At 52.9% G+C, this 23537-nt stretch overlaps 1 protein-coding gene across 1 annotated transcript in view; it reads right to left on the reverse strand.

The window, feature by feature from the left end:
* Positions 1 to 21877, reverse strand: part of ASTN2 (astrotactin 2) — a 354581-nt gene extending 332704 nt beyond the window's left edge. Inside the window, exon 1 of the mRNA XM_054646417.2 lies at positions 21440 to 21877. Coding sequence (XP_054502392.1) covers positions 21440 to 21785 — 346 coding nt within the window. The 5' untranslated portion in view covers positions 21786 to 21877. The remainder of the gene's footprint in view (positions 1 to 21439) is intronic.
* Positions 21878 to 23537: the final 1660 nt, after the last annotated feature.

The following is a 23537-nucleotide window of genomic DNA, read 5'->3' on the forward strand; positions in this document are numbered from 1 at the left end:
AGCCAAACTTGTGCATCCTGGCTGCCAAGCTAATTTCACTCCTACACATCTGAAAAGGCTTCTTAGCTCAGGTGCAGAGTTGTATCAAACTCTAATACAATTCCTGCAATAGCTGCCAAGCCCTGGATGCTTTTCCTAAAAGCTGGGTAAATAGTGAAACAGCTGCAGCCTTGTTTTTTTGGTTTTTTTTTTTTATTATTATTACTGTTATTTTGTTTGTAAAAAGCAGCAGGCCATGGCTCCAGGACCAAAGAACTAAATACCAAACTGCAGGAGCCCAAGAACTTCAGAGCCTAATTAGGGGTCAGCCAGTGTAGAAGGCAGCAAAGGGGAATCTGAGCAAGGTCAAGAGAACTTCCTTAAGGAAGGGTGGAAAAGAGGTCTGCTAAGCAACCTGGCAGTATTATCAGCAACAGCAAGCCTTTAAAATAAATGAAGGTGATTTGGAGGGTCTCATTTCAGCGGATTTTCAAAGAGCTTATGATAAAAGTACTTCATAAAAGATTAAGGAAAATAAACAGCTACCCAGGAAGGGGCAGCAGCAGGCAGGGATTACAGCTGGTAAGGCAAAAGGAAACAAAGACAGCACTTTCCAAATTGCTGAGAGGTTCGTGGGGGACAGCTGCATTATGGGAATGCTGCAAGAGGCAGAGAGCAAGTCACAGTTTGTGCAGCATCTTGAGGAGCTTGGGTTTGCTGTGGCTACAGGGCCGAGCGTCTGCGGCTGGATCCATTACACACCACGGGAGGTGGACGATGAAATTCTGTTTAGGTGAGTAAATGAACGTGTTCTGCCCACAGAAGCACGCACCAGGGGAAGGGGGATGTACTGAATAACCATGCTGAGCCTGTGCTTTATTAGATTTACCTCCCATACTGCCAATAAAGGAGGCTCCGAAGGTGGATGATGAGGCTGAGTCCCTGTGGTGGGATGCATCAAGAGCCCTGGACAAGAGGGAATGGCTTCAAACTGACTGAGGGCAGGGTTAGATTGGATATTAGGAAGGAATTCTTCCCTGTGAGGGTAGTGAGGTGTTGGCACAGAGAAGCTGGGGCTGCCCCTGGATCCCTGGCAGTGCCCAAGGCCAGGCTGGACAGGGCTGGGAGCACCTGGGACAGTGGGAGGTGTCCCTGCCATGGCAGGGGTGGAATGAGATGAGCTTTAAGGTCCTCTCCAGCCCAAATAATTCTGGGATTCCATGATACATTTTGGGAGGTGTTTGGAGGGGGCTGGCAGCTCAGACAAATTAAACTGAAGACAAGCTGGTTCAGTGCTTTTCATTAACAACCCTCCAAGGGAGATGGGGAATTTAATTCCCAAGTCTTAGGTAAAAATTATTAAAAAAATAACCAGTAGTTTTGCTCACAAGAAGCTAACACAGAGTGAATCATTCAAACCCTGCTCCCCCATGACAGGGGAGGATGCACCACTGGGCAATTCTCATTGCTCCCTGTTCTAGGGCCATGCAGGAAATGCACCTCCCTGTCCCACCCCACAGGCTCCCAAGCACTGCAAAACACCTGAGGCACTTCACTGACACCACCATGAGACACAGATCAGTCCTTGGGCAATTCCAGACCTTGCCATTTCCCCAGGCATCCAGGGGGGTGCCACATCAGCAGCCTCTGCTCACCTATGGAGAAGCTGTTCAGCTACAACTTGTGGAGAAATCCAGAGGCAGAACGTGTCCATCTCGAGGGGTTTTCAGCAGGGAGTACCAATGACATCAATCACAAAGCCAGCTGAGCTTCCTATGCCCACTACCCTGTGACATTTCTTCATCAGCATCTCTAGCAGCATTTGACAGCAGGAAATTCCAGCCAATCCCAAGCAAGGCACTTCCATCCTCCTGACAGGAAATCGTGGGGCCTGAGGTGTTTGATGTCCCAGCACAGCCATTTGGTCAAGGAGTGACCAAATACACACCAAGGGCCACCTCCACAGTGCCCTGGTGTCCCCCATGGTCTGTACAGCACCAGGGATGTCCTGCACAAACACTCAGAAACAAAAAGTTCAGGCTTTGGACTGTGCACAGGACACTGAGCAGGTAAAGCCAGCACTGCCACATCTCTATGTATAAAATCTCTTTACAAGCACTTGCAAATAAAGGCAAATAAATGACAAAGTAACCCCTTCAAGTGGGACAAATTGGTGCAGAGACAAGGAAATTTTCCCCCCTGCACTCTCCTTGCTGCAGGTGCATCCCCAAGGTTCTACAGCAGAGAGGCTTCTAAAAAAAGCACAGAGGTTATAAGGGACAAAAGTGTTGGCATTTAGTCTGAGAGGGGACTCAGACTCTGCTTTACACCCCAGAGGCATCACTGGGCACTAGAACAGACTGGATCTGACTGGAAGAGGGAGAAAAATCACTGCTCCACCCACAGGAGCACCCCAGGAGTGAGCATGTCAATCCCTGATGGCAGCACATCCCCAGCCCAACTTCATCCTAACAGAGACACGACCAAAAGGGAACGTGCCTGATGTCCCCAAATCCCCCTCTCAGCCAGAGCCAGCAAAGTATGGATTGGTCAAATTTACTCCTCCATGCATGACCACCATGCACTGTCTGTGGAAACACTGCTAGGGAAAACCCCTTCAAATGGGATTTCTCCCCACTGGGGCTTTTTTCCTTCGGTACAAATCTATTTGAAAAGAAGATAAAGCATCTACAGTTGGACTGAGGTTTTATTCAGAGAAAGCTCTGGCTCAGAAATAATTGCCATTTGCTATAATTGGTGAGATGCAGGAAGGGACTAGATACAAGTGGAGTCTGTGCAATTTTGGGAGATTTGTTACGCTTAGCTCGCTTCTATCAATTTCAGTGCCTCAGACGCTTATGACCTGTTGCTCGGCTTATTGTGAAAATGGCTTTTATTTACTGCACTTCCATTAAAAGATGAAATCCATGCATAGGGCTCACAGGGCAGAAAATCACAGTTTACGTCTCAGCTTATCTCCCTTCAGCGGCCTCAGCTCATTTTTGCCCTGGCTCCCTCCCAGCTGCTATAAAAAAGCGTTTCTGAGCACTGGTTTGAGTAGCCAAGGCTCCTTCCAGAGCCCACAGGGCAAGAGGAATGTTCAGGCTTTAAGGGAGGGCTTGGTACTGCAGGTCAGGTGAAATGGGAGGATGAGGGATGGAGAGGAAGGTGAGGGATGGGGAGGAGGATGAGGGATGGGGAGGAGGATGAGGGATGGGGAGGAAGATGAGGGATGGGGAGGAGGATGAGGGATAGGGATGAGTGTGAGTGATGGGGAGGAGGATGTGGGATGGGGAGGAGGATGTGGGATGAGGATGAGTGTGAGGGATGAGGAGGAGTGTGAGGGACACGGATGCTGTGGCACAGCCATGCTCTCAGCTCACACACAACCACCCTCCAAGCCCCAGCATTGCTCTGATGCCAGGCCATCATCTCCTTCCACCTGCAAACTAAGGAGAGGGACTTATCCAAGAGCATGGCCCACACTGTGCTCCTGGAGGGCAGGTTCCTCCTGCTCCTGGAGGGCAGGTTCCTGATGCTCCTGGAGAACAGGTTCCTGATGCTCCTGGAGAACAGGTTCCTCCTGCTCCTGGAGAACAGGTTCCTGATGCTCCTAGAGAACAGGTTCCTGATGCTCCTGGAGGGCAGGTTCCTGATGCTCCTGGAGAACAGGTTCCTGATGCTCCTGGAGGGCAGGTTCCTGATGCTCCTGGAGAACAGGTTCCTCCTGCTCCTGGAGGGCAGGTTCCATCTGCTCCTGGAGAACAGGTTCCTGCTGCTCCTGGAGAACAGGTTCCTCCTGCTCCTGGAGAACAGGTTCCTGATGCTCCTGGAGAACAGGTTCCTGCTCTCTGCAGGTCCAGAGCTCTCCTGATGCAGTGCAAGACCCCAGTTCCCACAGCACAGATTACAGCACTGCAGCAGTAGGCTCAGCACCTTCTCCTGCACCAGTTCCCCCCCAGTGCTGCACCAGTAGCTCTCCCCAGAGCTGTGGCAGGTGCAATTCCCACCAACAAGAACAGAGCAGGCAGTGAAGGGACACTGGTGCCTCCACCTGTGCCAGCTCTTGCTCTCCATGACAGGCACCAGCAGCCATGGGGAGGGAGGGAGGATGGAGTGCAGGCATCCCCAGCTCTCCTGTGCTGTGAGAGGCCATTGGAACACCAGACACACCATCTCCAGGGGTATCTGAGCAGCGTGGAGTTGCTAAGGTTACCTCCTTGGCTGCCTCATTAGAGGAGCTGTCAGTGTCTGACAGAGATCAGGAGATGTGGGTGCACGTGGGGGAGCTTTCAACCACACAGAACATTTTTAGCTCATTAAAGCAGAGAGCAAAGCCCATCTCCTCACGGGACAGTGTGTCACAGCCATGGGCAGGCACAGCCACATGCCACTGTCCCACTGTCCAGCTGCCTGCTGAGGGAGGGAGGAGCTGCTGGATGGAGAAGTGCATGGACACACAGCTTCCCCAGCTCAGGGAAGCAGCAGATCCTGGTCTGTCGAGCCCACTCACCCATTTCTTTCACTGCTGGCTCTGCACTTGCCCTGATCTCCTCTCCTCAGCCCTCTCTGCACCACCAGCCTGCAGGCAGTGTGGCAGGAAGGGAGCCAAGAGGGTCTGTTCCTCCCTCCCACATCCACATGGGAATTTCACCTCAGTAATGCCAAGGGGAGCCCTGCAGGCTCCTGCAAACAGAGGGTAAGAAAGAGGGGCAGGAACTGTGCTCAGTCTGCCAAAGGCATTTCATGAGGAAATAGCAAAGCCAAGAGGAGAATGCCAGAAGGACCCAGAAGTGCTGGATTTTGCAGCAGATGAACCCACACAGCCCCAGATGCTTCCTTGAACTGCAGCTCAGGAAAGACCTTGCAGGGAAGCTCTTTCCCCTTTCCAGCACAGCTTAGTGATTGCTTTCACCTTCTCAAAACCAGATCCCAAACCCCATAGACAAGGCCAGGAACCAAGCTGGGAGCACAGAATAAGACACAACAAGAAACACATCACCCCAAGAGGCTCGGGAGCGCATCTTCTTCTGGGAATCACCAGGTATGGACACACATCCAGCTCCAGGCACCTCCCTGCCCACATCCATGAGCAGGGGACCCCCCTCCATGATGTAGAGGAGGTAAGACCATCCCCATCCACAGATTTGGGAGTGCTGGGCAGGGGAAATCCAGCACTGGCACCCTTGGGAGAAGCCCCAAACCAGGCAGCCCCTGTGACCTGACCCTCCAGGAATGGGAGCAGAGATATTCCTGGATGGCAGTGCTGCCAGGGCTGACTTTGCTGGTTCAGAAAAGTTTAAGAGCAGCAGGATTAAAAGGAGATGCAGCCAAAAATGCAAAAAGAGATCCTGGAGCTGAAACACTTGCCAAGTTTTCTCCCTTACACTTCAAGACACCCACTCATCCTCCCCAAGGGCTTGTCAGACTCACATGGCAAAAAATACATGCTCTGCACCTACCCAAGCCCAAAAGAAAAGACCCTGAAATAAACCTGGAATCCAGGGCTGGCAGGAAGACAAAATTGGGGGCGGAAGAGGAATTTTTGGTGTCTCTTTTCTAAGGAAGGAACTGCCTGACAGCTCTGCTGCAGGAGAGCACGGCTCACGGCCCTGTAGCTCACACAGCCCCCTCAGACATGGCAATAGATTGCTTTTAATTACAGGGCACCCACTCACAGGCCCCCAGGTGTCCAAGGGACTGGAATGGAAACTAGAGCTTTATAGGAATAAAAAAGAACCATCAGAACAAGCTGGTGCATTCAGGTGCTCATGGAAGAGAAAATCCCAAGAAAAAGTGGCCAGTGTGGGACCAATATTGCCAATTGCTAACCCTGACAAGGGGAACTGCAGGCAGCTGGCAGAGGGGAGGGGGCTCAGAACAGCCTGGGCACCTTCTGGTGTGCACATCCATGGTCAGGGGTGTTGGAGCTCAGTGCATCCCCCTGGGTGTCAGAGCTCAGTGCATCCCTCTGGGTGTCGGAGCTCAGTGCATCCCTCTGGGTGTCAGAGCTCAGTGCATCCCTCTGGGTGTCAGAGCTCAGTGCATCCCTCTGGGTGCCCACAGTTGCCAGGAACCCGCCGGGGGTCTCAGAGACCCTGGCACACAGCCCAGAGCACCTGGGGATTGGATTGTGACCCCTGGAGCAAGCTGCCAGCTTTGTATGAGGACATGAATGTCACAGAAGTTTGAATAGTATAATAATAAAATGATCACAGGGTGAAAATGTAGATTTTAGGATTTTTGGTGTGGGGGTTATGGGGACACGATGGAGGAACTTGGGCATGCCCAGCCTTTCTTCTTCTACTTCTTGTTCTCCGTTTTCTGCCGTGATGTTGGCACTTTGGGATTGGTTTAGAGTAGAAGTGCACTGTCTAACACAGGTGATAGGTATTGGGAATTAAGTGTAAATATGTTATATTTAGAATAGAAGTGCACTGTCTAACATGGGTGATAGGTATTGGGAATTAAGTGTAAATATGTTATACGTAGTTTGTAGTATAAAAGGACAACACCTCCTTGGGGTGGTCACAGTGCCTGTGGCTGCCCTGCTGAGCAGATCTCAGCTGGGCAGAAAGAAAATGTTATAGATAAGAATTAATAAACAACTTCAAGACCAAAAACTGAAGAGTCCAGACTCGTTCTTCAGACATGCAGGCTGAAACAGAGACACCCTGCACATCTTGGGGCAGCAATTAAGAACCAAACTCCGAGACAGGAGGGTTGGAAAGAGATGATATTTAAGTCCCTTCCAACTCAGGCCACTCTGTGATTCCAAGATGCTGCTCAGCTCAGGCAGCAGTGAGAGGGAGATGGGTTAGGCTGGGGCTGCAGCTCCAGCTGGCGAGATGCAGCAGTGGGATGGGGAGCCAGTCACTGGATGCAGCCCAAGCTGCTGCACATCCCCAGACACCCCAAGCCATCCCCTGTGGTGCCAGCAGTGTGCCATGCCAGCCTCCAGCCCCAGCCCAGCTCCTCCAGTGCCATGGGTGAGCTGGAACAGCACAAACTGGCACGTCCTGTGGCACAGCTGAGGGCAGAAGCAGCCCAGAGCTGCTGCCAGGCATGGGCGGCTCCAGCCTCCCCTTCACTCTGCACTAACAGGGTGATGTTTGGCTAAGCCATTAACAGATGCTTGCTAAACATGTGGAAAATCTGTTTTTTACAGAGCAGCTCAAAAGTGCAGTGAGTGCTGTGGGGTCAGAAGTGGTGAGGGCATGGCTGCAGCAGCAAGGATGGGATTGGCAGAGGTGTCCATGCTTCATCCACATCTCCTCACCTTTGTGCCCTCCTCCTGCTGCTCTGCTGGTCCATCAGGACACACTCACTGCTCCCTCCATCGGGGCTGTGCAGGTCCCACCTGCCCAACACACACCAGTAACACCAGTAAAAACCACCCCACCATGCTGGACACGGGGTCACCAGCAGCACCTCAAAGTGCCTTCAGGGACAGCCACATTTGATTGTGGCCAGGGAAAGACTTGTTGAGAGCTGTCTTTCATGAAAACTTTCTTTCTCTTTTTTTTTTCTTTTAGAAATGTGTCAGTTTAAGATTGTAAAAATACTTTCATCTTCAGAACAGTGTCACAACTCCCCTTCAGCATTTTCATAACAATGCTGCCATTCTAGCTTCAAAACATCTTCCCAAACTTATTGTTCACACATTCACCAAACTTTAAAGCTCAGAACTGAGGGACTGTGATGAAACTGGAACAAGCCGCTCTTTGAATAAAGACAAGTTTTCCTTTCATCTCCTGCTAATTAACAGAAGCATCCTTCCCTCTGTGCCAGCCCCTGGTCAGCACTCGGCACATCCCTCAGACCTCAAAGAAAAACCTCCTTCCCCCCTCACTGCATCCCCTGTGCAGCATCCCAGGGAGCAGAGGGATTTCCCAGAGAGGCCAGCACGGGTGAGATGCAGGGGGGGATGCAGGAGCCCCTCAGAGCTGCTGTGGGACCCTTTCAGCTCAGTCAGGACAGGCATTATTGCAGCAGGAGCAGCCAAAGCCAGCAACATCCCTGAGGATGCAGCATCTCCAGCTCTTGGAGCTTCCCTCCTGCCCAAATCCCAGCTCTTGGGGCCACAGCATGGCAAGGAACAGCTCCAGGGATGCTCCAGAGACCTGTGTCCTGTTCCTCACCCTCTGCCACCACAGCAGGGACTGCTGGACAAGGTAGATCATGCTGCCCACTGTTAGACCACTCTCCCAGCCCGGCCTTTCCCTCTAATTCAGTTCATGCCAGGAATAAAAACATCCCTGGGCAGTCTCTAACTGCTGCAAATATTTGCAGAGTTGGAAGAAGGAGAGCCTGGAGAAGAGTGGGGGAGCTGCAGAGCCATTGGCAGCCAGTTCAAGGCTCAGCCTGTTCCCAGCCAGGCCCTGCCCTGCTCTCCCCTCACCAGGTCTCACCTGCCCTGGTGCAATGGCTGAGAGCAGCACCATTCCAGCCAACAGCTTTCCTGCCATCTAAGTTCTTCCCCACACCCAACAGCAGCAAAAAAATGAGCAGAATATCAACATTAACACCTGCTTGTTTGCCCTTAGGCACATCCAGAGCAGTTTAGTAGAGAGATGATCAAAACAAGCAGCGATTAAAACCCACGGCCCAGAATCCACTGAAATGCCTTTGCTTTTTGAGCCACAGCAAAAATATCACCTTCCTTCCCAACCCAAAACCCTCTGCTCCCAGAACAGGGCCCTGGAGATCTACAGGGGTTTGGAATGCCCTTCCCAGGAGGTGACCTCAGACCTGCTGCAGCTGTGGGCAAGGTATCCATGGATAAATTTGCACCATTTCTGCCGGAGAAAAGCTTTGGAGACTGCAACTTAGTAAAATTTGGCTTTACATGACTTAAAGCACATCTCAAACCTGAGAAGCCTTTGAGCAGTGGGAAACATGATTTTGGGGAGGAAATGCAGCTGGGAGATGCCACAGGAGAAACAGCAATGGATTGTTTAGGAAAGAACAGGCTCAGCTTTCCTGCAGCATCCCCTACAACCACCCCATATCTCACACCACGGCAACTCAGGCAGGAGGAGTGTTGCAAACAGGATTTTTTCCTCCTGTTTTGCCTTTAAGTGGCTCATTGCAACACACTGTAAAACCCTTCATCACCAAGGAAGGAAAAGGTTTTACAACAGTCTTTAAAAAGCAAGCCCAGGCAGCAGAGGATACTTCCTTCAGCACACACAGTTTTGGGCAGCACACAGGATTTCAGGCAGCACTCCTGGGGAGCAAAATCTGAGCTTGGCAGAATCCCTGGGGCCAGCAGCATCCCCCCCATAGATCTCCAACTACCAGATAAACAGACCATGTGTTATATGAAGCACAGAATTTTCTGTGATAGAAGCACATCATTTCGTATTTTGGGGGGAAAAAATTTAAAAATAAGAAGGAAAAGGGAAAAAATTTGTCCAAATTTTTGGACAAATTGTCTGTTTTAAAAGAGCTTTTAATGTTAAATTCAAAGGGCAACTGGCTGTCCATCAGTCCTGAAATTAGTTTTAATTAGTGTAGTTCCTTCATACAGCATTACAATCAGGTAAGCAAAAATAAGGATCTGAATGGCAATCCATTATCTATATTACTTCTGTAACTTTTTTTTTCTATATAGAATAGAGATTTCTTGGTGAAATGCATTTGTTTGACTTAAGATTCTGTATGTATACTGAAAAAAAATAACAGTGCAGTTTTATCAGTGTAACCAACTAAAATTAAAAAGGTTCATTACTATACCTATTTCTGTCATTTTCTTCCTGTTAAAGCATTTCAAATCACATATACTTTTACTGTTAGACCTCCAGCGTTCCTTTTGTTCCCTCCCAGAGCCTCCATCCTGCCCAAATCCCAGCTCCTGTCCCTGTCCCCACACACCTCTGGGCCACGGCACATTAAGGAGCAGCTTGTCAGCCAAGCAGCAAAGGCAGCTGCTACAAAAGCAGAATAAAATCGAGTAACACGAGGAGCAGCGTGTCTGGTGTGCACGCTGCTGCTCCAGCAAGACCCCGAGCTGGCTGTGAGCAGCCCCTACAGGCAGCATCCCCAACCTCCCTCCCTCCCTCCCTCCCAGCTGCCATTCCCTTGGATAATGGATTTCATGAGCCAGGAACACAGAGAGGACAGCGGCACTGCTGGTCTGGGAGAGCAGCAAACCCCAGCAGAGGAACCAGCAAGGGCTGGGAGATGTAAAGCAATGTAATGGAGTTTGTGTCTTCAAGCAGCTCTGGCTTCTTGGATTGTGTTAAAAGGCAAGGCTGCTGCTGTTTGATGAAATGTGCTTCCAGCCCTTCTGATCACACCCAGGGAAATTAAAGCAAGGAACACACATTTGTTGATCCAGTGCAAGGGATGTGGCTGCAATGGCTCCAGTAAGGACAGCCACAGACCTCTGATGCCTGTTTGAAACTGGATAGATTCTGAAGGTTCTTAACGTCCAGCATCTGTGAATGATGCTGGCATCAGCACCTCCCACTCCCTGTGGCCTGAGGAGCCACCTCAGTGGGGCTCAGGGAAGCAAGCAAAGCCAAAGGAGCAGCAGGAGCCAACACCTGCACTCCTCGGGGATGAGCTTGGGGAGGTTTGGAGCAAGAGCAAATGGACAAAAGGGCTGGTGAGCTCCTGAGACATCCCTGCTCCATGCCAGCAGTGCCCACAGCAATTCCCATCCTCAGACCTGACAGAATCACCCCCCTCAGTGGTGTTTTTTCTCCTCCTGAGGAGGGGACCTGAGGCTGGCAGGCACCACGCACCCTGTGATGCTCTTGATGGGAACACGTAGAGGCTGCTTTTGATTTTACACTTTGTTTATAGCACACATTTGGGGAGCTACACAGAATGGGAAAATACATCCCATAAACAAACTGCTAAACAAAACAGGCTAAATATGTACCACTCCAAACCAAAATAGATTCCAGCTACCCGCCGTGCCTCAAGCATATGCCTCTGACAACAGCTCCACTTGGGCCCCTGGGCCTGCATTCAGTTTTGATTTTTAGGCTCTGCCACCATTGGCAGCACCTTCAGATGCCTCCCACAGCTCCAGGTAAGTCAGGAACAGTGAAAATACCCCCAGCTGGAAGTGGAGAGCAGCAGGGAGATGGAGGCATCGCCTTTCCCTGCTCCCACCCCACAGACAGATGTTACCAAGGGCTGCAGGATTTGGACCTGAGCCATCAGCTGGCTCCAGGACTGACTGCAGAGACAGAAGGGAGTATTAGGTGACAAAAGACTCACACAGCAAGTATTTCAGGCAGACATTGAGAGTTTCCCTCCCAAGAACTGCCCCGTCAGCTGAACCCTACCACCCTGCTAATGCCCAGAAGCAATTCCTCAAGCGTTTAAACTTTATCATCCCCTCTCTGGGGCTGCACGGAGGGCACATTCCCCTGCGAATGCCTCTTCTGTCAAGATGCAAAGCTGTTGAAGCTGTGTGAAAGTAATTCCCACCCACTCCTACTGCCCCAGGAAAAAAATATTTCTTTGGTGGTTTTGCATAACAAACAGCTCCACGGCTTGCCTGTTTCTCCTGAGAAACTCGGGCTTAGAGGAAAACACCATCACAGCGCTACTCTGAGACCAGACTTCATAAAGTTCCCCCTGCAAGGGGGGGAAATACTACCACAGAGATTAGGCTGCCGCTGCTCCTGATAACATTCAGTCACCCTGGCAGGCTGCAGCACACCGAGTTTGTAAAGCTCCTTGGGAATCCTTCAAGATGAAAGGTACAGTATGATACGGATGTATTATATCCATGGGCTTTGTTACAGCACACATTTCCTAGCATGGTTTTATTGCTGGAACACAAAGTTCAGCCCAAGCCCGGGGGCTCTTCAGGTGACAAATGCACCCCTGCAGCCCTCCCTCCCCTCTGAGGGGGAGGAGAAATGCCAAAGCCCCTGATGGGAAAGCAGCAGCAGCAGGAGCAGCCACCGCCCTGCCAGCAGCCTGCACAGATAAGGCCAACGTCACCTCTGCTGGATGTGCTTTCAGCCTGCAGCATGTCTGACTCCCAAATATACCTGTCAGCTTCCCAAAATGCCACTGCTGTCGTTGGCTCCTCTGCAGAATCCCTCCTTTCCTGCTGGACCTTCTTTAGAGCCTTCTGTCCCAAGCCACCCCCAGTAAGGGCCAGGAGGGTCCCATCAGTTGAGCCAACCTTAATTAAGTGGCACCCAGCACTGGAATCCCCTTGAATACCCCGAGGTGCCCACCCTGGCAGAAGATAATGGGAGAAGTTTGCTGTGGACACAGCTTGACCAAGGGCTGCCCAATTTGGATGGCATGGAAGGCAGGGTGGGGAACACAGATCCTTTTGGATCACCTGCCCAACACATGGCTCTGCCTGAGCACCTCTCTCTGGCCAGATTTCCCAGGATATTACAGATAGAGGAACAAGGAGTGTGACTGCAACAAGAAGGCTGGGAGGAATTCCCTGGGCAGGGCAGGAGAAAAGAGTTTAAACCCCTCTAATTTAAACAGATGGGAGGTTGAAAGGACGTGGAAGAACTGTGACAGGGGTAGAGGGAAAAGGGACATATCAGGATGTCCCAATAAGCTCCCAAAGCTCTCCAGGGCCCCCAGCCAAGCTGAAGCCACCACACAGGTGACAGCCAAGGCAAAGGGTTTCCATCACCCTTCACCCCATGGAGCAGCCTGGGCAAGGCAGGGCTGAATAACAGAGTGAGGTGGGAACAACTGGCAGCTCCTGCCATGGGAGCCCCATCATCCCAGGAAGCCCATCTGAGTGGGAAACTGCCTGGAAGAGCAGACCTTGCTCTGGGGGCACCTGCACCAGGAACTCACCAGGGCAGTGGCACCAACTTTTACCTCATCAGGTATCAAAAGCAACAACCCCAGCAAGAGTGAGCTGAGGAGAGGCTTTTCTGGCCAGCAGCAGATCCTGGTCCAGGGCTGCAGGGAACACACACACTCTGCTCCAGCCCCCTTCCCTGCTCTCACACACACACAGACCACCCCTGTCCCCCCTCCCAGGAGCACCACCCCATGCTCCCAGCACAGGAGCACTGCAGCAGGAAGCTGATGATACTGAGCACTTGGCTTGAGGCAACAAAAACATTCCTGTGCTGTTGCCAGCTCTGATATTCTGTCACTTGATCCCACAGGTTAGGGATGTGCTGTGCTCCCTGGAAGGACAGAGCTTGAGAACCACAGAGAGCAGGGAGGGAAGGATCCAGGCTGTGAATGGCCCTGGGACAGCCCCAGGCACACTCGGGAATGCCAGGAGCCCTGGGGTGGCCAGGGAGCCCAGCTCACCCAGCACAGCCAGGGCAGGCATCCAGCCACAGGAGAGGCCACCCCGCTGCCCTGGAGAGAGAAAAGGGAGGGAAAGAAGGAAAAAGAATCAAAGCCTCAAAGGCACCAGCACAGCTTGGTGATGCTGGGAGCAAAGCTGGGGCCCCCAGAATGGTCTGCACCCAGTTACACAGACCTGGAGCTGAGGGAGGATGGGCTCATCCCTGCAGGGCAGTGCCCCTGTGCAGGCACATCCCATCCCACAGAAGAAAAGGCACCATGCACCAAAACCCCCAGCCCGGCCCCAAATCAGGCTGGAGCCTGATTCCCTCCTCCACTCGAGGATGTTCCTGCCCAGCCCTGCTGTGCCCCCCTCCCTGCCCCCTGTGCAGCCCCTGAGTGCAGCTGGCAGTGCCCCTTCTGTGCCACTGCCCCTTCTGTGCCACTGCCCTGCTCTGCAGGAGCAGATGGTGCAGCACAGGAGGTGCTCTCCCTGCACACAGCCCATCTCCCTGTGTGTGACCAGCCCTTGCCTCCCTCTCCTAACAGGATCACTGCCTTGCATGTGCCTGGGAGCAGCACCATCAGCTCAGTAATCTTCCTAAATACAGCAGTTACCAGGTGACTGGGAAAAAATCTCTTATACTGCTGATGCTGCTAATGGAAAATTTCTCCCCTTTTGCTGCTGCTTTCAAAGCCAGTCGAGGTTTCCTACAGACTTTGTCTTGCACTAAGGCAGGAGAGGTGAAAGCACAGAGAAAGGAGTGCAGGACTGGTGGGGGACAGAGAATGTGAAACGGAGGGAATGGCTGCTTCTGCCCCCTCCCCACCAGCCCCCTGTGCCCACAGGCAGAGCCCTGGCTCCAAATCTTGTCTGCCCCATCTTCTCACAGGCAGCCACAGCCCAACCGCCCCCTGCAAGGAATCCCTTCTTGCCCCTGACCTGCAGCAGGACACTGGAAGCACTCAAGAGCACTGCTTTTCACATAGCAGAGAGGTGAGGCACCCAAAGGGACAATGGGCCAGAACTCTGTGATGCTTTTCTCCACTTTCCCCCTTCCCAGGAGACAACCAGAAAGCCTCTCCCAGCCAGTGCAGATGCAGGCAGCCAAGATCCCTGCTCATCCCCTCTGCATGCCATTCTGCTTCTTCAATACCATTAAGTGTCTCCATGCTGTCTGGACACTGGAAACCTTAACTGCATTAGCTGAGACCCGAGCAGCAGCACAAGCATTCAATTCTTTTAAGTGGCCCCATTCTTAAGCTGGTTATGCAGCAGAGCCATCTCTGCTCGATGCCATCACACACCCCACAGGTGGGGCAGGGCTGGGGAGCAGCATGGCAGCACAGGCCAAGGTTCACCATCCTCCATTTCAAATGCTGCTACAGGAGGAGGACACTTGGGCACGGGCTGTGCTGTGGAGATTTCAGATGATGAAAGGCATCAATCCAGACATCTTCCTCTCTTTCAGCTGCAACCCCAGCCTGCCCCATCCTCTACATGCCATTTTGGTGTGATGGCAGGTGTTTCTCAAGCCACCTGCACCTGCAGAGGTGTTAAAGGAGCGTGAGATCAATACCTCATCATTCCCACATCAATCTGTTCTCCGTGGCCCCAGCCTGGGCTGTGCCTGAGCTCCTGTCACACCAGGAAAGCCCCAGGGCTCAGCCCTGGTTCACAGCCAGCCAACACCACACATCAGCACCGTGTCACCCAGGCAGCACAAAGGCTCACCCATCACACAGCTCAGATTCTCACTTTCAGGCCTTAGGAGGGAGCAGGCAGCAAGTTTGGGAGGTAAGACCCACCTGCGTGGTGGCACCTGGAGGTCATTCACCACCCCATTCCCCACGGAGGACTGCAAGCTGTCTGCATAATTCTGAATAAAAGCTCGTTATTTCTCCCTGGAAAAGAGCAACAAAAGCCTCTGGCACGCAGGCATCATGGAAAACCAGCTGGGAGGAAGGGGGAGCAGGGGGGATCCCCAGCCTCCAGCCTCCCCCCGTGGCAGCTCAGCTGCAGCAAGCAGCTCCTCTCTCCATCCATAGTTAATCTTCTGTTGCCACTAGCTGGTCAACACGGGTACTCTTGGAAAGCAGCAGCTCCCCGAGCACAGCCTGCACTCAGCTACACATTCCCAGCTTTAACTGGGATAATCAGCCCAGAAAATGCCTGAGATGGAGCAAAATCCCTGTCAAGTCCTCACCCCGCCGTGCTGGACAAGCCATGTTCAACCTTGCCTTTGGGGAGGGAAGGGATGGTCTCAGGACTGACCCATTTCCCTGGGTATTTTTTGCCTACAGCCTTTTGGGGTTCAAACTGCTTGCAGACCTCCACATCGACCTCTCAGTACAGCCCCACCCTGAGCTGGGCTCTCCCTCCTCTTCCCAACTATAAAATCCAACACCTTGGAAAGCTGGAGTAATCAAACAGCAATACAAGGAGGGGAAGAAATCACTACCAGAAGGTTTTTCTCATTCCTACACCCTCCCCAGGCAGCCCCCACCACCTGCCCAGAGCCTGGAGCACACACAGCTGTGGGTAGGAATGGAGGGGCAGGGAAGCAGCCCCACTGCCAGGTCTGCACCTGCCCCTGTCCCAGGGTGCCACCAACATGTCACATCCTCACCACACCATCTCACTGAGGCTTTTGGGGTGGGAGATATGATTCTTTAGCCGTTGGATTAGCTGGGGAACAGAAACAATATAAACAGGAAAAAAAAAAAAAAGAAAAAAACCCCACAAAACAAAGAAAACCAACAGTTGATTAACCCAAACTCTGAGCTGATACTGCAGGCATCTCAAGCCTAGCAGGAGGCAGTTAACGCAAAGGGAGGTGCAGAAACCAGACTTTGCTTTTCTGCAGAGATGACCCCACGTTTAGATGCCAAGCCCTGACCATGGGGTTGCACACTGGGCACCCACACAGTGCTGCTCCAGACCCCAGAGGCCAGCTCAGAGCAGGGAAGGGCATTTCTGAACAGCAGCATCAGTAAGATGCAGTCACACCCAGGCTCCCCAGGTGACCCTTCAGCCTCCCCAGCTGCTCTGCACAAACAGGAGTTGGTGACCAAAATCAGGGGGGCTGAACCCTGCTCAAGCCTTTCTAGGAACAGCAATAAATACAATCAGCCCATAGGGAACTGAGTGCTTCCCATGATTTTAATGTGTTCATAGAAACTCAGAATGATTAAGGTTGGAAAAGGCCTCCAAGATAATTGAGCCCAGCCTGAGACTGCTCCCCATGACATTGTCACCCAGCCCAGAGCCCTGAGTGGCACATCCAGGTCTTCCTTCAAGACTCAACACTCCAACCCTACAGAGGAGAAGTGCAAGTTACAAGATGACTTTGGGAAGAGTTAAGAAAGAAGATAGAAGTGGCACTGAACTGCTGAGGAGCTGGAAGAGCAGGGGACAACCATCAATCAGCCACACACAGGGGCCACAGGGGGACAGCAGGAATGCAGCCACACGAGCCTGTTTTGTGACAGCCACCAAAACAAAGCCTCTTGAAGCACTGCAGACACTCAAACAGCATCCATTAAAGCCATTTATGAGAAGTGTGTAGTAAACTGTTCTTATGTAAGCCACTACAGGGTAAGAGCAGTGGTGAAAATTGGTCTGCCTCTTCCCTTCTCTCTCCTCTATATAAAGCTGCTCACACATAGACAGAGCTCATCTAAATTAGCTGGGAAGCAAACTGCCTCATTCCCTGAATTGCACTCGGAGCAGGCTACGCCGTGGTGGAGCAGCTTCTGCAGGGAACACATGGCTGCTGATTGAATCAAGATCCACACCTCAGAGAGACTCACTGGGCAAGGGTAAAGTCAGTGATAGGCTGCTCTGTTTGCAGCAGGGTAACTCTAGGAGAATTTGAGAGGGGGGGGAAAGCCACAAAGCATCAGTAGTATCCAAGGTTAAGGAAAGGGCAGGATGCTTTTTCAGGAAAGGGGAGGCACAGCAATTCATAATGCACTGGTGGCACCTACATTTGTCATTTCCTGCCACCACTGGGCTTTGCTGAGTAATTTTATAGTAACGTAACTGGGGGGTAGTGGGAGAAGCATCCTTCTGGTCTCCAACGCACCAGGGAAAAAATAAACCCAGGCGTAGGAAACACAGAAGCTGTGGCACCCCACTGCAGGAGGGACACCGAGCACAGGGAGCTGCCAGTGGGTGTTTCTGCAGCAGCTCCCCACTGCAGCCCAGGAGGGATGCACAAAGAATCAAAGTTTTCTACCTTTGTTGGGAGAGAATGAAACCACCCCAGCCTGGGCTCCCCACCTTCCTGCAGGTGCCAGGTGCCCACTGAGGCACAAAGAGCTGGAGGTGCTGTCCAGCATCCTGAAATGCCCACATGGGCACACAGGGAGAGCTGGAGCATCCCCAGGTACCCTCCTGTGGAGCATCCCTGGTACTCTGTGGGCACACAGAGCAGAATCTGCTGTGGAGCATCCCTGGTACCCTCCTGTGGAGCATCCCTGGTGCCCTGTGGGCACACAGAGAGGAGCTGCTGTGGAGCATCCCTGGTACCCTGTGGGCACACAGAGCACAAGGTGCTGTGGAGAATCCTTGGTACCCTGTGGGCACACAGAGCAGAATCTGCTGTGGAGCATCCCTGGTACCCTCCTGTGGAGCATCCCTGGTGCCCTGTGGGCACACAGAGCAGGAGCTGCTCTGGAGCATCCCCTGGTACCCTGTGGGCACACAGAGCAGGAGCTGCTGTGGAGCATCCCTGGTACTCTGTGGGCACACAGAGAGGAGCTGCTGTGGAGAATCCTTGGTACCCTCCTGTGGAGCATCCCTGGTGCCCTGGGGGCACACAGAGAGGAGCTGCTGTGGAGCATCCCTGGTACCCTGTGGGCACACAGAGCAGGATCCGCTGTGGAGAATCCTTGGTACCCTGTGGGCACACAGAGCAGGAGCTGCTGTGGAGCATCCCTGGTACCCTGTGGGCACACAGAGCAGGAGCTGCTGTGGAGCATCCCCGGGTACCCACCACCCCCTAGTGGGCTCCTGCCTTCCATGAGTAGCTGCTGCTGCTGTTCCTGTTGCTGCTGCTCCTGATATTGCCAGCGTGCCACGGGCCCAGCTCAGCTGTGTGGATGTTTCCTAGTGCTGATTTCTCCTCTGTCTCAGCCATGCAGTGGCTCCTGCAGGCCAGGCAGCCCCACAGGCAGGGATGCTACACTGGAAGCTCTCGCTTTATGCACTTCAGAGAATTTAATTTCATATAGACAGGGAACAGATAAAGTTGTTTCCTCCCTAGAAGGAGGAATCCTTTAAAGAAAAGGGACACGGAGCACTTCATGTGCTTTGTACCAGCCACCAATTCAGGGCATCTGCCTGGAGGATGTGGCACTTCAGGACATGGTTTAGTGGTGGACTTGGCAGTGTTAGGTTTACAGATCTTAAAGATCTTTCCCAACCAGCATGATTCCATGACTTTGAGTTTCACACCACTGCAGACAAGGCTCTGGCACCTGCCAGCCTTTAGCTACGGATCACCCACCCTCTTTCAAATGCCAAGGAGTGAGGAGCAGCTCAGGAACCACTGCAGCACTGGGACTTGCTGGGCAGACCCAGGAGTACAGCCCTAGCTGCTTAAACTCACTGCCACCAAGAAAAGCAGCATTTTCTCTCCTGCCTCCTGGCCCAGGGAGACTTTTGAGCCCTGCAGAACGGAGTGGCCTCAATTTCTTCTCAACTTATTTCACTTCAGAACCAGTAACATCAGCACCATGTCTCAGCTCTGCCAGCTTTATGCTTCCTTTTCTATTTTTAATCTTTTTTGCCTTTCAAAAACCCCTCCAGGATGCCAGTTGGGCTGGCTGTCCTGAGTTATGTGCTTTAGGAGGTCATCCTGCCCCATCCTTACCCCGCTGAGGCCAGAAAGTGATCTCTGCTCGCAGCAAGATCCTGCACTCCAAGACATTCAGGAGTCCTCAACACATTTGCAGGCGGCAGGACGTCAGCTCTTACGTGTGCTCCTGAGCTCATGCCCAGACAGCCACTCAACATGTCCAGCAACACGCATAGAGGGACACAATCGTCAGAAATCAGCTAAAGATAAGGACCTGCAAAGATTCTGCCAAAGAGAATCTCTGTCCCCAGCTCTGCTCCCAAGCCCTCCCGCATGTGACTGTGATTTTCACCTCCAAGAGCCCATTACCAGGCAGCAGCTGCTCTCCGGTTCCCAACCATCAGTGAAGTTAGAAAAGGATGGAGAGAGGAAAAAAAAAAACCACTACAGAAAACTACAGCCTGAATTCCTGCTCTAGGAAAACCAGCCAGCAGAAATCCTGCACAGCCCTCACCCAGAGAAGAGTTAACTGCGAGCGAGAGAGTTGCCACACCAGGAGATGGGGAGAAATGCAACAAATTTCAAATATCAGAACATCCACAGCAATTCATGAGCTAGACCTTGGGGAAGGACAAGTGTTTTACCTTCTCTGGAGGCAAGAGACTGATTAATTCCAGGACCATGATGAAGCCATCCCACCATGGGCACAGCCTCCGTTTGTCTTCCAATCTGCCTGACTCCTGTGAGTCCAAGGGAACAGGAGGGGATCTTTTGGGGTCCTCTGTTCATGAAGGGCCAGGAAAACCCCCACAGATTTGCACAAGATGTGCTTCATATTCATGAGTGCACACATAACCAATATGCCAGGCAAGTAAAAAAAATTTTTAGATGAAGACATGGTCTCTTTACTGGCAGGCACTCACAGAAATAGGATTTGCTATACAAGATCGTGCCTCTGATCTATCAAGACAAATTTCTCTCCTTCAACTTGAGCTATTATCTAAGCTCACACAGAGGGGTTTCTTTGCTATCTGATATATTTAGATCAGTGCGCAATTCACACCCAGTCCCTGAAGAAACTGTAGTCTAATCTGAAAATTAACTCGGTGAACCATGAAACTTCTTGTTACTTTTAACCACGGTATGGTAAGCGTCATTCCTACTGCATCAAACCTTTAATTTGTCACTTTTGTTAGTGGAAACAGAGTATCTGGTCTGCTTCAGATTTTTGCAGTTGACCAACCGTGTCTAAGGAAACTGCAAAGCTGGGAGCCCGAGAGCCTCAGGAAGTACCACCAACTTATTTATTAGGGCGTTTGCTACAGCAAAGCTTCACACAAGGTAAAATGACACGACTGGGGGACACGGACAGGCATTTCCTACCCTGCTCATTGCACCCAGTGAAAGGCAATCGCTCCATGAAACATGGAAAGGGACTTGGGGTCAGCTGTCCCCAGTGAGCCTGGACATGGGCACACCTCAGCACACCTGAGACACAGAGAGAGATGTGCTGGAAGTCACAATCCCGTGTGTCAAGAGATACCTGAGACCCGAGTTAAGCAGGTACTCCAATTATCCTAGGTTTGCATGCCGAAAAACAGGACAGCTGATGGATAAAGCAAAGATCAACCAAAACCCTTGGGTGACCTGGCAGAGTAAACACTGCACTGCCCAGGTGACATTCGGAACAGTTCTCCCGGGGGACTGGCTGATAACGGCGCAGAAATGGGTAAAAGTGACAAGAGGCAGCTCGGGCACCCCACCCGAGACAACAGGATCCGGCATCAGCACCGAAGTACGACCACAGAATTATTTCTATTCCCATCCCCCTCCCCACAAAGCTGAGAGCGGAGGAAAGTCTGCAGCGTTCGCACAGACCCGGGCGCTGGAGTTGTGCGTGAAGCGAGAGCGAGCCTCGAGAATTAACACGAAGCATTTATAAAACCAGGCTCTGCCTAGGAAAAAAAAAAAAAAAAAAAAACCAAAACAACAAAAACATCCCCTCCCGCTCCGCCAGGCTCAGCGGCACCTCCTGAGGGCTCAGAGCTCAACTTGGAGCACACGAGGCAGCCCCCATCACTTGCAGCCTGCGCGGGGTCGCTCTCCTCCTGCCGGGGAATGCTCTGCTCCTCCCGGGGCTGGCAGCGCCGGCAGCCTCAGGCCCTGCTAAAAAATCCCTCCCCGGCAGGAAAGGCAGGAAAAAAAATAATAAACCCAAAAACCAGGATGCAGCACAGGGGCAGGGTTAGAAAGCCCCAAAACCACATCGAGCTGCCCGCGGAGCGGGGAGGGCGAACACAGAGCCGGCACGGCGGGTGTCGGATGCTTCGGGGATGCTCCGGGATGGGAGGGCGGGATGCGGGACGGGACGGGACGGGGCGGGAAGCGGCTGGGGCTCCTACCGAGGGTGAAGAAGGGCAGCTCGGTGTTGTCCAGATCGTCCTGCACGGCGACGCGGCCGGGCAGCTCGCTGCGGACGAAGAGCAGCAGGCGGGACTCGGCGGCGGCGGCGGGCGGCGGGGCGCCGCTCCAGCTGATGTCGTTCTCCCGGAGCACCGGCAGCGTGGACACCGTCACCGTCTTCACCCGGCAGGGGCCGGGGGGCTCCCGCGACGCCGCGGCGCCGGGCCCGCCGCCGAGCAGCACCGCGGGCGGCGGCAGCAGCAGCAGCAGCAGCAGCGGCAGCGGCAGCACCGGCGGCAGCACCGGGGGTGGAGCGGCGGCCCGGCGGCGCGGCGGAGCGGCCATGCCGGCCGGAGCCAGGCGCAGGAGCGGGAGGCGAGCGGAGCCGGGCGCTCTGAGCCGCCCCAGCCCCGCTGCCGCCGCCGCCACCGCCCGGGCCCGCCCCCCGCCCCGCCCCGGCCCCGCCGCCGCCGCCGCCGCCGCTCCCCGCGGACCCTCCGCCCGCCCCGAGCCCGGAGATGCGCTCGGTACCGGCCCCGGCACCGGCACCGCGCTGCCGCCGCTCCCGCACCGCTCCCGCACCGCCGCCGCCGCTCCCGACCCGCACAACTGCGCGGCTGGAGGAGAGGGGCTCTGGCAAGGGCATGGAGGGATGGCTTGGAAGGGACCAAGGAAGGGTTAAACGGGATGGGAGCAAGTGTCCAAGGCCAGGTTGGACGGGGCTTGGAACAACCTGGGACAGTGGAAGACCCTGTCCGTGGTGGAGGGGTGGAACTGAGTGGTCTTTAAGGTCCCTTCCGATCCACATCATTGTAGAATTCTAGGATTTTATGAAAATGCCACCTCTCCCTCCATCCAGCTTATTGTCACTCTTTCTTCAGGCTATTCCTTCCTTTCAGGGCCCTGCACAACTGCGCGGCTGGAGGAGAGGGGGTCTGGCAAGGGCATGGAGGGATGGCTTGGAAGGGACCAAGGAAGGGTTAAACGGGATGGGAGGGAGACATCCTGCCGTGTGAGGAGGGCGAGATGGCCCAGAGGAGATGTGGACGCCCCTGGAAGTGTCCAAGGAAGTGTCCAAGGGTCTTCGAGCAACCTGGGACAGTGGAAGACCCTGCCCGTGGTGGAGGGGTGGAATTGGGTGGTATTTAAGGTCCCTTCCAATCCAAATCATTCTAGAATTCTAGGATTTTATGAAAATCCTGCTGTCCCTCCCACCTCTCCCTCCATCCAGCTCATTGCCACTCTTTCTTCAAGCTATTCCTTCCTTTCAGGGAACTGCCAGGGTGCAAGGGCACAGAAATGAGTTTCCTGAGAGCTTTTACTAATTATTACCCTCTCCTAAGTGGACAGGCACCTCCAGCATCCAGGGCACACAGGGGTGGCTGGCAATGACAAACCTGGAGGGGACAAGCTTCTGACCTAGAGCAAAGAGTTTAGATTTGGTGTTTACCAGCCAGCATTTAAATGGGGGCCAGAGGGATAAATGACCCTGAGGTCTGATCTCAGGTCCTATATCCCTCCATCACATGGATGTCTCGGTGCCACCTGAGGGCTGGAGTTTGTGCTTGAGGACAAAACCAGGTGAGCTCCACTGCCATGGTTTTGCTCAGACTCTGGCTGGAACTGCAGTGGAGCCACCTGGCTCTTCCAACTGGAATGATGGGGGTGAGTTTGAAGGCAAACCCTGTCCCTACAGACACAACAGACACATTTGACCCCAGCCCAGAGCCCCATGAACTCCTGCCCACAGTCGGGCATGACTAACAAAGGCAAGGAGAGACAGCCTACAGGAGCTGTGAGTCACTGACTCACAACAACAATTTCCTAGTGACTGCTAATCTACCTGATTTTATTTGTAGATGTACATATAAAAGAAGATGTCAAAACCCTAACAAAGAACGCTTAATGCTCAGGCTTATATTATTTCCACAAGCTAATTAAGAGCAATTCATCACATGCCTATTGAGGCAAAACAGCCTTCTGAGATACCTAGGTCATCAAATGTTAAAACCACAACAAGGGCAGAATGGCAATGAATATGGAATCCAGCAAACAAACAGCTCCAGCCCCATTCCCAGGGGCCATTCCCAGCTCCAG

The sequence above is a fragment of the Agelaius phoeniceus genome, chromosome 21 (assembly GCF_051311805.1).
Source record: "Agelaius phoeniceus isolate bAgePho1 chromosome 21, bAgePho1.hap1, whole genome shotgun sequence".
Classification (NCBI taxonomy): domain Eukaryota; kingdom Metazoa; phylum Chordata; class Aves; order Passeriformes; family Icteridae; genus Agelaius; species Agelaius phoeniceus.